At 51.2% G+C, this 15,012-nt stretch overlaps 1 protein-coding gene across 1 annotated transcript; it reads right to left on the bottom strand.

The window, feature by feature from the left end:
* Positions 1 to 7,795: 7,795 nt before the first annotated feature.
* On the bottom strand, positions 7,796 to 14,007 carry LAG3 (lymphocyte activating 3). Its single transcript, XM_009922334.2, has 8 exons — positions 13,920 to 14,007; positions 13,574 to 13,736; positions 13,184 to 13,410; positions 12,645 to 12,902; positions 12,178 to 12,471; positions 11,544 to 11,834; positions 11,153 to 11,268; positions 7,796 to 8,698 (listed from the first exon to the last, which is right to left on the bottom strand). Exons 1-8 carry the CDS (start codon positions 13,972 to 13,974, stop codon positions 8,588 to 8,590), a joined length of 1,515 nt encoding a protein of 504 aa, XP_009920636.2. The 5' UTR covers positions 13,975 to 14,007; the 3' UTR covers positions 7,796 to 8,587.
* Between the last annotated feature and the right edge of the window lie 1,005 nt (positions 14,008 to 15,012).

The raw sequence follows: 15,012 nt of genomic DNA, 5'->3' as shown, positions 1-15,012 counted from the left end.
GGGTGCTAGATAAACTCATCTAGGGCCCCTTTCCCATGAAAGGCTGGACCAGATGATCTTTCGAGGTCCTGTCCAACCTGGGCTGTTCTATGATTTGACAATTCTAACTGCTTCAGTGTGGGTCCTCCACGAGCCACAACTCCTGCCAGGACCCTGTTCCAGCGCAGACTCACCAGGGGCTGTGGTGTGGATATCTGCTCCAATGTGGACCTCCATGGGCTGCAGGGGACAACCTGCATCACCGTGGTCTTCTCCAGGGGTGGCAGGGGAATCTCTGCTCTGGTGCCTGGATGGATCACCTCCTCCCCCTCCTTCTTCACTGATCTTGGTGTCTGCAGGGCTGTTTCTCTCACATCTTCTCAATCCTCTCTCACAGCTGCTGTGCCGTGTTTTTTACACTTCCTTAAATATGTTATCACAAGGGCACCACAGCCATCCCTGATTGGCTCAGCTTTGGCCTGTGGTGGGTCTGTTTTGGGGCTGGCTGAATATAGATCTGACTAACAGGAGGTCAGCTCCTGCTCACATCTCACAGAAGCCCCTCCGCTACCAAAACCTTGCCATGCAAACCCAATACAAGGTTACTCTTAGGTAACCTGTACTGCTACTGAATCTCAGCTGTTTCCCTTCTCTGTAGGGTGGAGGAGGGGGCTTTTGTGGTTTTCCACCCACATTTGGTGTCTCTATCTCCGAATCCCAGCCTCAGCCAAGACGGCGGAAACCCACTGAGCCCCAGACGTGTCTGAGATTTCATCTCTGTGCCACCCACTCTTCTCCTCCTGGCAGTGACTTGCCCCTTTGTCTGGAGGACAGGGGTGCAAGACGCAACCAGGCTTTGGAGGGGCAGGGACAGACAAACTCATGGAGGAGCAGGGACAGACAGCACGAAGGTTCATAATGTGCTACCAGGTGTGAAAGGAACAGCACTGATCGGGCCTCAGGCGCAACAGCTGGTCCATTAGTTGTCTTTTTGGAGAAAGATGAAGCTGTCCCATCACGAGGAAAGAGCCACCTGCGTGAGACAGAAACTTCCCAGTGTGGGACACAGGCTACGGGACGGGACGGGACAGGATGGGATGGGATGGGATGGGATGGGATGGGCACCTGCTTTGCCAGTGTCCAGAGCCTGTGAAAGCCCTGTTCCGAGACACGGCTCTCCTGCAAGAGCCTGCGGCATCACATCGGTATCTTCAAAACACTCTCACATGCCTGCAAATAGAAATGTCCCTTCTGGTCCCTAGCTGCCAGAGAGGGGCTATCCTGGGAAAAACAGAGCTAAGGAAAGCCAGACTGGGATTGTAAGACCCTGGTGTCTTGGGGCTTGGGGCTCTGGGGCATTGAGCTGATGCTTCAGTTGGCATGGATTCCAGCTTGCATTTTGTCTCCCCAGCAATCTGTAATGCAGAAACACTGGCTTGTTTTTAAACAGTTGGTTTATGTCATTGCAAATATCTACCAGAAATAGCATTCCCTGAAGGGGTAAAGCTTCCAAAATGCACTTGAACTTGCTGCAGAGTTGCAAGGAGAAGCAGGGCTGTGGGTCTGAGGTGACAAAGCTGCAGGCTTGGCCCCCCCTCAGACCTATTCTGACCCCAGGGAAGGGATTCAGGAGGGAGCCTCATCTCTCAGAGCTGCTACAGCTGTGTGGTGAACAGGTACCTCTGGGACTGAAGGTCACAGCATGCGGTGACGTGTTTGTATCACTTTCATCCAAGCATCTCAAAGCACTTCGCAAGCATTAATTAAATATCAGAATCCAAAAGGGATGAATAATATTAGCCAGCCACTCTCTCTTCTGAGTGTAATATTTCTCATAAATATTCAACTGGTTTTTAAATTCCACACAGTCTGGTTCTCACCTCGCTGGGACAGTTGCTGTACTGCACCCGTGGGGAAAGTGGGGCTTATCCAGCATCACACACTGACCCTGTGGCAGAGTGAGAAGAAGAGCCCGAGCACTACACACCACTCCCCCCCAGCCAGGTTTGTGCCTGTCATGTTTCCCTGTTTTCTCCCCTGCAGACACACTCCCCACCCACCCCGCACTGTCTCTCTTTGCTCTAATCCCATCACCAGCAATATTTTCGCAAACCGGGGTTGGCGAGTAACAGATTCTCGTGGACCTCAGTGGAGAGAGGAGGCTTCCAGGCTATGCTGGGTGGAGGTCACAGTCTGCAGGGACACGAAGTCTTTCTGAGGAAGTGCGGAAAAGGGAGAAAAGGATCTCAGAAATCAGGTGTTGAGAAGGACCTTTTACTGACCCCAGTGGAAAGCCAAGAAACCTCCAGAGACGATCTCCTTAAAACTAAGCTCCCTGCACATCAGTGAGGGCTAGGAGTGTGCCTGTGAACTCTGATGGGTAAAGGGTACCCAGATGTAAAAAAATTAGCGATTGCTCAGTGGTACTGGAGGGACGGAAGGACAAGTGTTGAACACAGCATGAAAAACCGTATCTTCGGGCACCTGAATGTCAGCGGCTTCAAAGGCCAGGAGCTTTCTCTTTGCAACAGAATAGCTGACACCTGTGGAGCTTTTTGAAGGGCATTTCTGAGACAGGCACGGAGAGCTAGAAACAACCAGCCATCTGGCGAGGAGGCCTGGTGATTTGCCCCAGCACAGCTGTGTGCCTCGGAAAGGAGGAAGGCTCCCAGGTCGTACTGGGGGGGGAAAACACCTTTCTGCAGGTGCTTGGATTCTTTCTGCAGAAGGTTAAATTGGGAAGAGAGGATTCTCCAAGCGGATCTCGTGAAGGTTCATTTGCTGATCACGGTGGAAAATCAGGAAATCTCCAGAGGTGTTCTTCACGAGCAAGGGGTCCTCTGTATTTTGGCAGGAGGTGTGAAGTCTGATGGAGGAAGACTAGCCAGATGAGCCGGGATGTCGGGGACTGCTCGGGGGCACTGGAGAGAGGGACGGTCCAAGAACCACCACCTGCAAAAGTGCGTCACCAAAAGTGACAGGGGCTAAAGTCAGCCCAGACGAAACCAAGCCGATGTTAAAGACGTGTCAGAAATGCAACAGGCAGGAGAGGAGGTGGCTGGGGGAGGTTTTGAGGACCTGTACGGGACGGGTATTGCTTACTATCTGCCTATTCACAGCCTTGGCAAAAGGAAGGGGGAGAAATCGTTATGACGCACAACTGGCAGGGTTTAATCCGTACAGAGGGTCTGGAATATCGCGCTGGAAGCAGCTTGAGGCTCGGAGCATTAAAGCGGGATGCAATCCAACAGCACACACCGTAAGGTTTTGCTTCTGAGTACTACTCATCACAGGCGTTTTTGCTTTTCACTTCCCTAGCTGCAAGCGAAGGGAGGGGAGGACCCGGGCGTATGAACCGGTCACCGGAGAGCCGAGCGACGGGCGCCCACAGCCCTGAGGGAACCGGTCACGGATGTCACCCCAGAGCGCAACGGCGGCTGGGCGGGAAATCCCCGTCCCGCCTGGACACTAGATGGCGGCAGAAAGCCGGCCTGAGGAGAGTCAGCCGCCTCAGGCTGAGGGGGGGAGAGGAGAAGGGGCAGCAAGGGCCGGCCAGCCCCGGCCGGGTGTCCCCCCCTTCCCGCCCGCCCGCCATCACCCCCTCACTCAGCCCAGGTGCCCTCCTCACAGGGCTGCCGCCATGAGGCCCGAGGCTTTGCCACCACGTAGCCGGGGTTTTGGGGCTGTGGAGCCGGGGCGGTGGGGGACATGACACACAATTTGGGGGGAAAGGGGGGCCCTGGGTGCCTGCGGTCCCCCCGGGTGTGAGATTTTGAAGGGCCTGAGCGGAGGGTGCCAGCTGAGCTCCTGCTGGCCCCCAAAGCTTGTGAGGCAGTCTGCTGGTGCCTCCTCCTCGGTCCGAAAACCTGCGTCGTTTTCCATGAAAAAAGGGGGATGCTGACCCAGTGATGAGAGAGGAAGACACCCAGTGTTTGTTAAAGAAGAGGAACACGAGAAACCTCGATAAGAACCAGAACTAATAAGTCCTGCCAAGAGCGGCCCTTGCGCATCACCTCCTGCCGTTCTTCCCAGGCACAGAGAGTGGCCCATGTCCTCTTACCCCAAAACCCCCAAACCCCATCCCTCCAGGCGGGAGTGACATCCATTTCAGACTACACCAAATGATGGCTTTTGGAGTGAGTTGCATTGAACTAGCAGGCCAGCAAAATGGAAACCTAGGAGCAGAAGCTCTTGAGCATGATGGAGGCAACAGCTCTGTCCCAGGTGCCTCGGATCTCACTGGGTGGCACAAGATGCAGCGTTCCCGTAAGGAGCTTGGTTTGAGGGAACCTTTGGAAGGCAAACGGAAGGACCCCAGATATCTTGGGTTTATTCACTGCTGCATCAAAGCGAGGAAGGAATCCAAGCAGAGTAGGAAGGCATGAGTTGTTTTGGGGTTTCTCTCCAGAATTGGTGCTGATATTGTTCCCACTGATTTGCCAAGCAGATACAAAACTCAGTGTGCCTTAGTGTCCTACATAATTCAAGATCTGGTTCTAATTTTTTATTATTTTTAAAAGGCAGTGCAGAATGTACCAAGACCACAGTAGATGTGTTGCTTCTAGTTGCTTCTTTGTCAGACGACACCGTTCGCTAGCACTTACTTAGCCTCCTACTAGAAATCCCTCAGAAGTCCTGGATGCAGAACATCTGGACCTAGTTATGATTTTCTTTTCTGATAGTGCTGGTCTTTCTTATCAAAAAAAGATTAATTTGGCATTAAAGAACCTCTTCCCATTCCTTTTGGAGGAGTCAAATGCAAAGCAATTTGCATGCATGACAGTTTCTTTGCCTTCCTCTGCCAAAAGGGAATCCACTGGATTTCCTGTGTTTTTCTCAAGCTTTCTGCTTCTGGTATGTTGAAAATATTTATCTGATTTTTGCACCTGTAGCTCTATCCTTGTGGAAAAGCATCAGGTTTCTTTCCTTCATATGACATTTGTTTTATTTGCTGTTCCTACCTAGTGACTCCGCTTGGGACAGATTTCCAGATTTGTTTGCTTTATTGTACAGGCTCTTGGTCCTTCCACTTTAACTCTACTGATTTGCCTTATGCCATTTTGATTCAGAAATATTTTCATACTTCCTAGTGTTGCTCCATTCTTTCTCCTGCAGCATTTGGGAGGTAAAGCTTCCTGTGGCCATAGGCAGTTATTTCTGCATTAGTGGCGGCTGGCTTTCGAGCATTTTTCCTTGAGGTCTGTCAAACAAGGCAGCTCAGTGGCCACCCTTGTCACTTTTGGCAGTGCCTGTATTTTGTCAGTAATGTTCATCTGCATGAAGTGCTCTGCCGGTTACAAAAGCAAGACTGCAACATCTGTGAAGCTTCAGATATCATTCTCAGCACTGGTGGAATTTGCATTTGTATTTATACACAACCATGTCTGAAGCCTCATAGCCTTTGTAGATGGTGTCACCCTAACCTACACAAATTATTCACCTCAGCCACTGTTGTCCTCTCTATTACAAAGAAAGTATTTTCAGGACCTGCTACAGGTATTATAACGATTGTGGAGGTGCCTATTGCATACCCAGGTCTTGCAGTGTAACCGTACATAATTGTGTGAATGCCTTTGGTCAAACTGGCTCCAAGTATCATCAGTTCTTGGTGGAGACTCATGAAGCAAGAGTAACTGTATTACAGTAAAAATCCAGTGCTCAGCTTGTGTTTTATGTCTTGAACAGCTTGCACCTTCTCCTTGTCCCCTTGGAGCTGCAGGGCTGACCAGGGCAATGGATTGACCCTGCACAGGTGCAAGTAGGACAGCTCTTCTGTGCGCCTGAGACTGGCCCTGGCGTGGAAAGCAAGGAGGAGGAGGAGGAGGAGGAGGATTAAACTGCCAGTTGTCATCAGAGGCAGCCGTGGGGCCCAAAGGTATCTGCATTAAGACATGAGTTACTAGTGTTCAAGGAGGTAAGCAGCAAGAAGGCCAAGTATGTAGATGGCACAAAGCTATTTAAAATTGTCAGAGGGCTAGAGAATGACAAGAGCTTTGGAGACATGTAAGAAAGCTGTGCTCATCAGCAACAGGAAGGCAAATGAAATTCAGCATCACTGTTCCCAAAGTCATGTAGCTGGAGGGAAAATGTAAACTGCATAAATACTTCTAGGCTTTGGCTTACTGTAACTGTACCAGGTCAGGCAAGAGCCCCAGGCATCACAACAGGCATTCCACTGAGGACACAGTGAACAGCTCGGTACAAGCTCATTGTTGTTCAGTGGGGAACTACAGTCAGAAGAGCAGACAAGAGGTCAGGAGCTGTGAAGGGCAGGATGGAAGTAATGTGGAGAAAGGCACCGTGCCTCCATGTAAGCCAGCACTGCTCTCCCACAGGGCTGCTGCCTCCTCTTCCAGAACAAAGGATCCAAGGAGAGTTGACCATGCATAGAGATGGGCCTGAAAACTGTCAGGGAGAAGGTCCCCAAAATCTGTGGTTTGTACCTGAAAAGCAATGAGCCAGGAGGGGATGGGGAAATAAGGAAAAAGGGATGTGATAAAAGGCAGTAGAATAATGACCATCCAAGAGACGATAGATTGGGAGTCCCTCTTCTTCCAGCCTTTGTGACTGGAGAAAAGAAAACAGATGATGAAAGCGGAAAGCTTTGAATTCAAAACTGATAAAGAGGAACAGTTTTCACACAATGAATAAGCAGACCCAAGGACTGATTGCCAGAGGAAGTCAGAAAGTACAAGAAAACAGCAAGATTTAAAGACAGACCAGGCACATACCTGAGCAATGAGAACATCCAGGCTGGTAACAAACAATGCTAAAAGTATTACGTACAGGAGGAGAGAGCATCCCACTGTGTATGAGAAGAGAGGGCAAATCACTGTCAGGCACTGAGAGAATATGATGTGGTCCTGCTGAATATTGGACTGCCCCTTAGCCCCACTGGGGCTAACCCACCTTTTCTCTATCTCCAAAGCATCTGGCAGAGAGAGGAGACTGAGCTAGACAGATCACTCCAACCTGAAAAAATTGCAGCATTATTGTTTGCCTAGGAAGATGACTGGTACCAGGCTGGACTGCCCTGCCTTATGTTGGTTCTGTTTCAATGTCTGCCTGAAATTGCATGGGACAGTTGAAGCAGACAAGCGTACCTTGCACCTCTGCTGCATTTCTCTAGGACTCAGTTGAGAAATGGGTATCATTTTCAGTAAAATACATGGCTAGCTGAGTAGGTAAAGAGCTGTGGAGTCCATACATGCTTCCCAGAGTGGGCTAGCTGGGACTTTTTGGGTGGTGCTCCACTACCCGCAGTCTGAGGATCTCAGAGTACATTCATTACCTGTGTGCCTGAACCTCTTGTGGGGGGAAGGTGAGAGCCACACAGCAAGAAGGCCTCTTCATGTGCCTACCGAAATAATGAAAAGCTGGCCTGCTAGTGAAGCCCTGTACTCAAGTCAAGAGAATCTTCCATCCTAAACATTGAGAGCTTAATTTTTGTACCATCACCTCCTTGAGCAGCTACAGCCTGGGGACACATATGGGAGAAATTACTCGTGTGACTCTCTTTACTAGTGAGGCTTTCTTCTGGGGTGGCATGCAATGACTGTTCAAAAGCAATACCGCAGTCCTCCATGGCTCTTTGGAGAGGAGGTGAAGAGCATTCTCTGACTACATGAAACCTAAACACTTTGGAAGTCTTGAGAGATGGGACCTGGCGGACTCATGCTTACGTTACTAAGTACATCTTTAGCAGGAGGAAAGTGACAGAGAGCCCTAACATCAGTTGAAGATCTATCAGGAAAATGTGAGGACTAAAGGAATAAATGAAGGAATGAACAGGGACAGCCAGACAGGAGGAAAAAAAAAGGCTCTGAAGCACAGCAAAAAGGAGAGACTGAATCTGTGATTCTTTCTTCTCTAGTGGCATTTAATTTCCCCTTCCCCACTGTGAAAATGTCAGCAATTAACTGGCAACTTCAGTAAAACAGAACTGAAAGAGAAGGCAGCAAAGTCCTTAGAAGTTGCTTCACACAGGCAGAGGTACACCCGGCACCATCAATAGGCGCAATCCTCTACAAGCACACGCAGGAGCCAGCAGGTTTTTTGTTAGACAGATTTATTTTAGGTTCTAAAACGAGTTTCTAATAAAATAAAATGCTCAAAATGTGCAACATGTACAGTCCTCTGTGGGGTACCCTCTGCCACTGGATGAACTTAAGAGAAGGGCAGAGCAGGGAGAGGGAGAAGAAAGCAGGCAGGGAGGAGAAAATGCCATCAGGCTGCAGGGGAACTGGGTTCCAGCCATCTCCTGCATCTAAGTGTCCCACCAGTGAAAGGTTGTGAGAGAGGCTGTGAAGGAGAGGCAAAGGGTGGGAGAGAGAAGTGGCACTGAAGCAGGGAATAGCTACTGGCTCAAATACTCCCAACAGCTCCAAAGCGCCTGCGCTGCCTGCCACCTTACTGCAGCGGTGAGTCCTGTCTTGCCCTGGTACGCAGCTTCCAGCCCCTCTTCAAGTACAGAGTTCCCACGGCCTCCTGCTATGTTCATGCCATCCCTAGACCCTCCTGAGAGGTCTGCATGGTGCCCATCTCTCTGCAGCATGGCACACAGAGTTTCATCCTCCCATGCAGACTGGGCCCGGTGTCCCTGCTCCCATCAGCACTCAGTTTGCTGGATCTTTTCTTTCTGGTTTTCCTCCATCTCCTTCTTCCTCGGCACAGTTACTGCAACCATCCCTTCCAGCGCTGGGAAGGCAGGAGACCGTGCCTGAAAGAGAAGAAAGGGGCAATATCAGGCATGGGAGGGAGACTGAATGGCACAAGTCTGGGCTTCTCCCTGCCATGGAAGACATGGTCCTACTGCTTGCAACCACGAGGCTCCCATTCCCTCCTAGAGCCAGGGAAGAGCCCCAGTCCTACTCTCCGAGACATGCAGTATCTTCTGGGGAAGGCTGGCTCAACACTATCCTCTGTGGTGTCATGGGCATAAGGAATAACAAAGACAGGACATGCTTAAGAGAGAGCAAAGAATGATCTGGGCAATGGTCAGGCCACTGTCAGGTTCAATGGTATGCCAGATTTTACAACACCTTTTCAGAGAGACTAATTAAAGGCATGAAGGTTCACCCAAAACGAGATAAGAACAGATTAAAGACAGAATCACTTTCACATCTTGCTTTAACACATGACTTTCTAGGCAATGGAAAAGAGGTAGATCTCAGGACTCCTGATAATGATAAAGTATATGGTGACACACAGACAATCAATACAGCAAGAAAGATGAGATTAGTAAAAGAATGGCATGGTAGGTGCGATCTCAGCTAAGAGGAAGGGACTGGGATTTTGCTGGCAGGTTTCTGTCAGGCTGTAGAGAAATGGTAAGCACAAGTTTTCAAAGATCAGTTGGTCCCACAGTCATTAATGCTTGGTCCACACAGAGACTGTGAAAGTGCTAACAAGTTATGTAGCTGGTAAAGTTGAGGAGCCTTATTTGGAAGAAAGAGGATGAAAATGTCACCCAAGACCCAGATATTTTAGGAGAATGGATCAGTAAACTGAATGACGGGGCGAATGAAATGCAGCTACCAACCGCACGTTGGTAGGCTCAGGGGATTGGAACAGGAATTCCTAATGTGTGGGCAATAGCCCATCAAGGGATACCAGTGAGCAGTCAGTGTTCAACAGATGCAAGAAGAGCAAATGTAATCTCAGAGAATGCCAGCAGAGAGAGGGAGAGAACAAGAGAAGAGCTCATATCTCTGCTCAAGGCACCTCATCTACACTCTCACAAAGGCTCAGCCCACCGGGGAGACTCTGCAGAGAAGGGCATGAGGACCATCCATGGATGGAGGACCTGTGCTGCAACAGAGGAGCTTTCCTTACTTGGCAAAGCAAGGCCATGAGGGCATATACAAATGCTTTGAGGTGGTAAATATCCTGGCTGGATTAGAGCTGTTTAAGCTAACAGCTGGACACCCATATATCCTATTTCCTGCTAGCTGAGGCTTTACAGTTACATTGTCAAGGGGCTCCTGTCCAAGGTTTTGGGCCAGAAAGGGTGGTTCTGATCATCTTGTCCTGGACTTGCACAGTCGAGAAAGTCTCCGAGAAACTGTAGATTTCTGCCTCAGATTATCCATTACCATCAGTGCTGATTACGGACCGATGATGAAGAACCAGTCACGAGTCGCTCCAGCGCTACCCACAGTGCTTTTTTTAAAAATGCCTATCTTGCTTCTGTTCTGATGCTGCCTGTCTTCAGCCTCCAGCCACCGGGACTTGCTAAGAATTTGCATCAGTGCTGTCACATCCCTCGTCTTCAGCTCAAGGCAGGTTCAAGGCACTCAGCTATGTTGCCAGGGCAAGCTCTTCCAACCTGAGCTCTCTGAGCCACTGGCCCCTTCTTCACTGGAAGGGGATTTTCACTGTGGGCCCTTTCCGAGAAGCTAAGTAGAAGGCAACTACATCACAGCTACTAACGAAAGGTGTCCCTTGTCAGCAAAGGGAAACCCTGAAGGAAGAATTTGCCATGTAATGAATTTGTAGAGAAACAGTATGAAAACTGCAGAGAAACGGTCTGACTTGTTTGCACATTTTTTTCCAGTGGTGTGCTGGGGAGGGATCAGTCCTGGCCTGGTCTTTGGGATCATAAAGGCAAGGCAGAATTTTCAGAAGACGAGATACTGGAACAAGCTGAGCAAACGACAGGCAGTAAGTTGCTGGAAGCAGACAGCCGAGGTGTGAGGGCTGAGCCAGCAACAACAGACCTGCATCGAGATCAGCGTCTGGGGACCAGCAGGCATTTGTATGAAACAGGACACTCTGTTACATCAAACCATCCTGATAAGGAATAAGAGAGAGGGCACCTACAAAAGCCTGGAAATCAACCCTCGTCTATTTACAGTGTGGCTTGATCTCTGGGAGAATAAACAAGAAGCTTTTCAAGGCTGGGCTGTGACTGTCTCCTAGGAGGCTTTACCCCTCCTCTGAAGTGTCTGACCTGCCGCCGGACGAGTGCCATGGTTAGCCAGACCTGTCGCTGCCCAGGGTACAGCTTTCACTACATGTCCATGAGACCCTCGGCAGGCTGCCCAAGCCCCATTCTTCCTCTGGCTGCTGTGTCCCCGAGACATTTCACTGCTGTCTCTAGGGTACCCAGGGGAAGGTCAAATAAGGGCTGATGTACAGGAAAACTAACAGAAATGGGGTGATGGACACTTACCCTTTTTTGTAGGGCCAGAGCCAGAACACAGGCTGTAAGCAGGAGGAAGAGGGTGAGTGTGAGCCCAAAAGTAACCTGCCCACTGAAGATGGTGGGAGGGCTGGAGACCTGGGCACCTGTGAGGAGGAACCACAGTTAGGAAGGACGGGAAGGTTGATTTTGCACTGGGGCAAGGCTGGGACTGCACAAAGACGGGCAGACTGGAAAAGGGTGCAGGGAACTGGAAGGAGCAACAGGAGGAACTGGTGAGAGCTAAGACAGGATGACAACAAGATGGGATCCAAGTGGTCAAAGGGGAGAGGGACAGGGTGAGGCTGGGAGAGGAAGGGGCACCAGGGAAGTGAATAGGGAGAGAAGAAGGGATTGGTTACAGATCCATGGGGGACAGTACCTGTGATCTGCAGCCCGTACTCCACTGCTCCCAGTTTGCCTTCTGGGCCATATACACTGCATTCCCACGTGCCTGTATCCTTTTGTGACACTTGGGGTATTTCCAAGGTAGGGCCCATCTGGGGTCTGTGGCCCTCCAGGTTACGGGAGGTGGCCACAGCCAGCTTGCTGTTCGTGGGGGCTGAGTCGAGGTGCTTCCACTGGAAATGTTCATGTCCCCGGCGGTGTGTGAGGCTGCAGATGAGCAGCAAGCGAGACCCCTCAGAAACCGGTCCTTGGATGCTTGGAGTAACTGCAGCAAAGGAAAAAAAAATACTTTCAGGAAAGACTACAGGCAGGTCCACATCTCTTCCTCATCCCTCCTTCTTCTGTTACACCCCTCCTTTACTACTTCCTCTAGTTTATTTTGTCTTCCTCAGTCTTAAGAAGAATAATCAAGTTACCCAGGAAAACTCCTGCTTTCAGCAGAGTCCAGTGCAGTGTAACGCCCGGAATAGAGACCTTGTTTTGCACCCTGGGGTGGGAACCTATGAGCCGAAGCAACCCATGCTCACCAGACTGACATGCGGGGAGGTTTATCTGCAAGCAGTGGGGGACCCCAGAGAAGTGATGCACCTCCCTGTCTCTCCTCTCACCTGTAACCACTGCCAAGGTCACGTTCCTGCTGATTTTCTTGCTGCCAACAGAGACAGCACAGTGGTACTGCCCTGCATCACCCAGCCCCACCGCAGGGAGGTGAAGCGGGAAGCTTCTGCTGCTCAAATTCTGGGAGATGCCCCAGTCTTGCAAGAGTCCTCCTGCAAGGCGGCTCCAGTGGGCTGTCACCAGGTTGATCCCAAAGGCACTGGGAAGGTAGCTCAGGGTACACGGCAGATCAGCTGCAGAGCCAGCTGCAGCATAGACCACAGGGTTGGGCGGGCCATCAAAACCTGAGCCAGAGAGAGAGGACAATGGGGGCTGGAAAGAGCTCTGCAGGAAGGTGACTGGCCTGGGAAGTGAGGACGGGGTGGGAGCTGGGAAGCTGGAGCCACTGGGGTTGGTCAGTCACATCAAAGGGAGCAACTTGGGGATGCTGGTGTAGCAACACAGAAGCTGAGCTCACCTAGAATTCGCAGGTTGTACGTGGCAGAAATGATCTCGTTATCAGAGTATCTGAGCTGGCAGCGCCAGGAGCCCGCATCACTCATGGCTGGCCGGAGGATGGAGAGAGCCCCATGCGAGGAGCAGAAGGTCCCAGAGGTGGGGACCAGGCGCCCGTTGTGGAACCAGCGTGTCTCCACAAGGTTGGCCCGGTGGCTAGAGTTGCAGCTCAACAAGAGTGGTTCATTTTCTACCACAGGGCTGGGTGGACTGAGGGTTACTGCAAGAAAAAGGAAGCAGCAGGGGGGAGGGGAGCAGGGAGAGTTAAGATCACAGGGGGACTACCAAACCATCCCTTTGTGCCTCTCCTGTCCTAGCTTTGTCCCTCAGGCAGTCCTCTCTCCAGAGCTGAGAGCAGACAGCGGGAAGCTGTGCGCTTTCAGGAGGCTGCTGCCTGTACTCTAACCTGCCCTGGCAAACATGGCATGCCCACCCCGTCCCACCCTTACAACCTCCCCAGTCCTACAGTCAACGTTCTCCACGGTTTCCATCTTCTCCTACCTGTAATTACACCCAGCTCCACCTGGCAGCTCCTGACCTCCGTGTTGTGTGTCACCTGTGCCTCATACAGCCCGGCGTCCTCGCTCCGGACCGGGTTGATTCGCAGGGAGAAATTGCCATTGCGTAAGGCGGAATCCTGGACTGAAACCCGGGGCTTCATGGGCAGTGCCGTCTTCCGAAGGCCCGAGTACCCCACCTCCAGCACCACGTGTGGCTCCTGGCGGGCGCTGGGAGTGGGACAAGTGAGCGGCTCGTGCCAGAGGCAAAGGTGAGATCGAGGCAGAGGGGCAAGATGGGGGGAATGTGGGGAAGGATAAAGGGGGCTCAAAGTGTCTCCCATCCTCCCCAGTCCCCCCGTGAGGACACGGATCTGTCTTGGCCCTGGCGTACCTTCCCCCATGCCGCTTCCACAGCACAGATGTCTTGTCAGGCAGCTGCTTCCACGTCTTTTTGGGGCTCAGGTGGCAAGGCAGCACGGCTGAACTCCCCGCTCTGGCCCACACTTTCTGCTCCCTGCTTTCCCCCTCTGCTACTCCTGGTAGGATGTGGCCAGCTGTAATGAGATGGAGGGTTGAGCAAAGGGTGGGATCCATGGAGCAGAGGGCAATATCTGGCCATCTTCGGTGGGGTTAGAAGGGCACAAATTCTCCTTCCCAGACCTGTCAGGGACCAAGTAACACCCAGACTCAACTTTCTGAGCTCCTCTGCCCTCCCTGATGCCTTCAGCCCCTCTTACCATTGAAAGCCAGCAGAGTGAAGGTGAAGAACAGCACCAGGGACATCAGCTTCATGGTGGCATCCAGGAGAGGCGAGGGGCAGCGTCTTCCCACTTGGGTCCGTACTTGATCAGGTCCGAAGCTTTAAGAGATCAGCAAAAATGAGCATGGGCAAAGAAGATGCTAGAGTGCATGGAGGAACCAAGGGGGGTCAGGTGGATGTGCTTGCTATCATGCTGTTTCTCTCTCTGATCAAATTATTTCCCTAGATGCTCTTATATTGCAGGTGGGCAGCTAATTTCCTCATATCAGTAAGAAGATGCGTCATGACCAAGAAACCAAGAAACCAGTATAATTCTGAGGCACGTGAAGTCAGAGCTGGAGCCAGTGAGAGAGAGGAGGGAGGGACCACAGACACTGTTCTAAGCATCTTTTAGTGGAAATTCTTTGAGTCGCTGTTGTTTTTCTTACAAGTTTCGCTTCTACATAGACAGTGGAAAAAGTGTAGAAGACACTTCCCAGCAAGTGCCCTTCATGTTTTTCTTTCATCTCTTCCCTTTTTTGGTTTGATCTTTCCGCCTCTTATAGTTTCTGTCTACTTGTTTCAGGGCTTTTGAGAACACGTTGGTCTTCTTTTTGCTGCTCTTTTGTTGTTGTTGTTGTTTCTTTTTTTTTTTTCCTTCTTTAATCCTTAAAATACGCTGATTTCTTGGCTTTTTCTCATTGGCCAGTTCACAGGCAGCATGAGGAAAGGGTCTGTGGTGAGCTCCAACCAGGGCACGTGTGACCCATCAATCCAGAGTCCAGGGGCAATATGGCACAAAGCTGAGGTGGTCCGAGGAGACAGAGAGGGCCATCCAGGAGAAGCAACCAGCACCGAGAAGAGGGGCGGCATGCTGTGGCACTACAAGGGGTGTCAGGAAGGGACCCTTGCCCGCTGGCAGCGCTGGGGAAAACCCACCCGAGCTCGTGCGCTGAGGGGGCTTGTCCTAGCTCCTGTGTAGCTGCTGAGCTTTGCATAGGACAATACATTTCCATCCGTGTGCCTCATCCTCAGGCCCCTTTTGCCTCAGAGAACCCCCACTGTTGTGGCTCACACTTTCCAGCAACCCA

This window comes from Haliaeetus albicilla, chromosome 6 (genome assembly GCF_947461875.1).
Source record: "Haliaeetus albicilla chromosome 6, bHalAlb1.1, whole genome shotgun sequence".
Classification (NCBI taxonomy): domain Eukaryota; kingdom Metazoa; phylum Chordata; class Aves; order Accipitriformes; family Accipitridae; genus Haliaeetus; species Haliaeetus albicilla.
The sequence above is the reverse complement of the archived record's forward strand: the minus strand, read 5'-3'. Positions and strand labels throughout refer to the sequence as shown.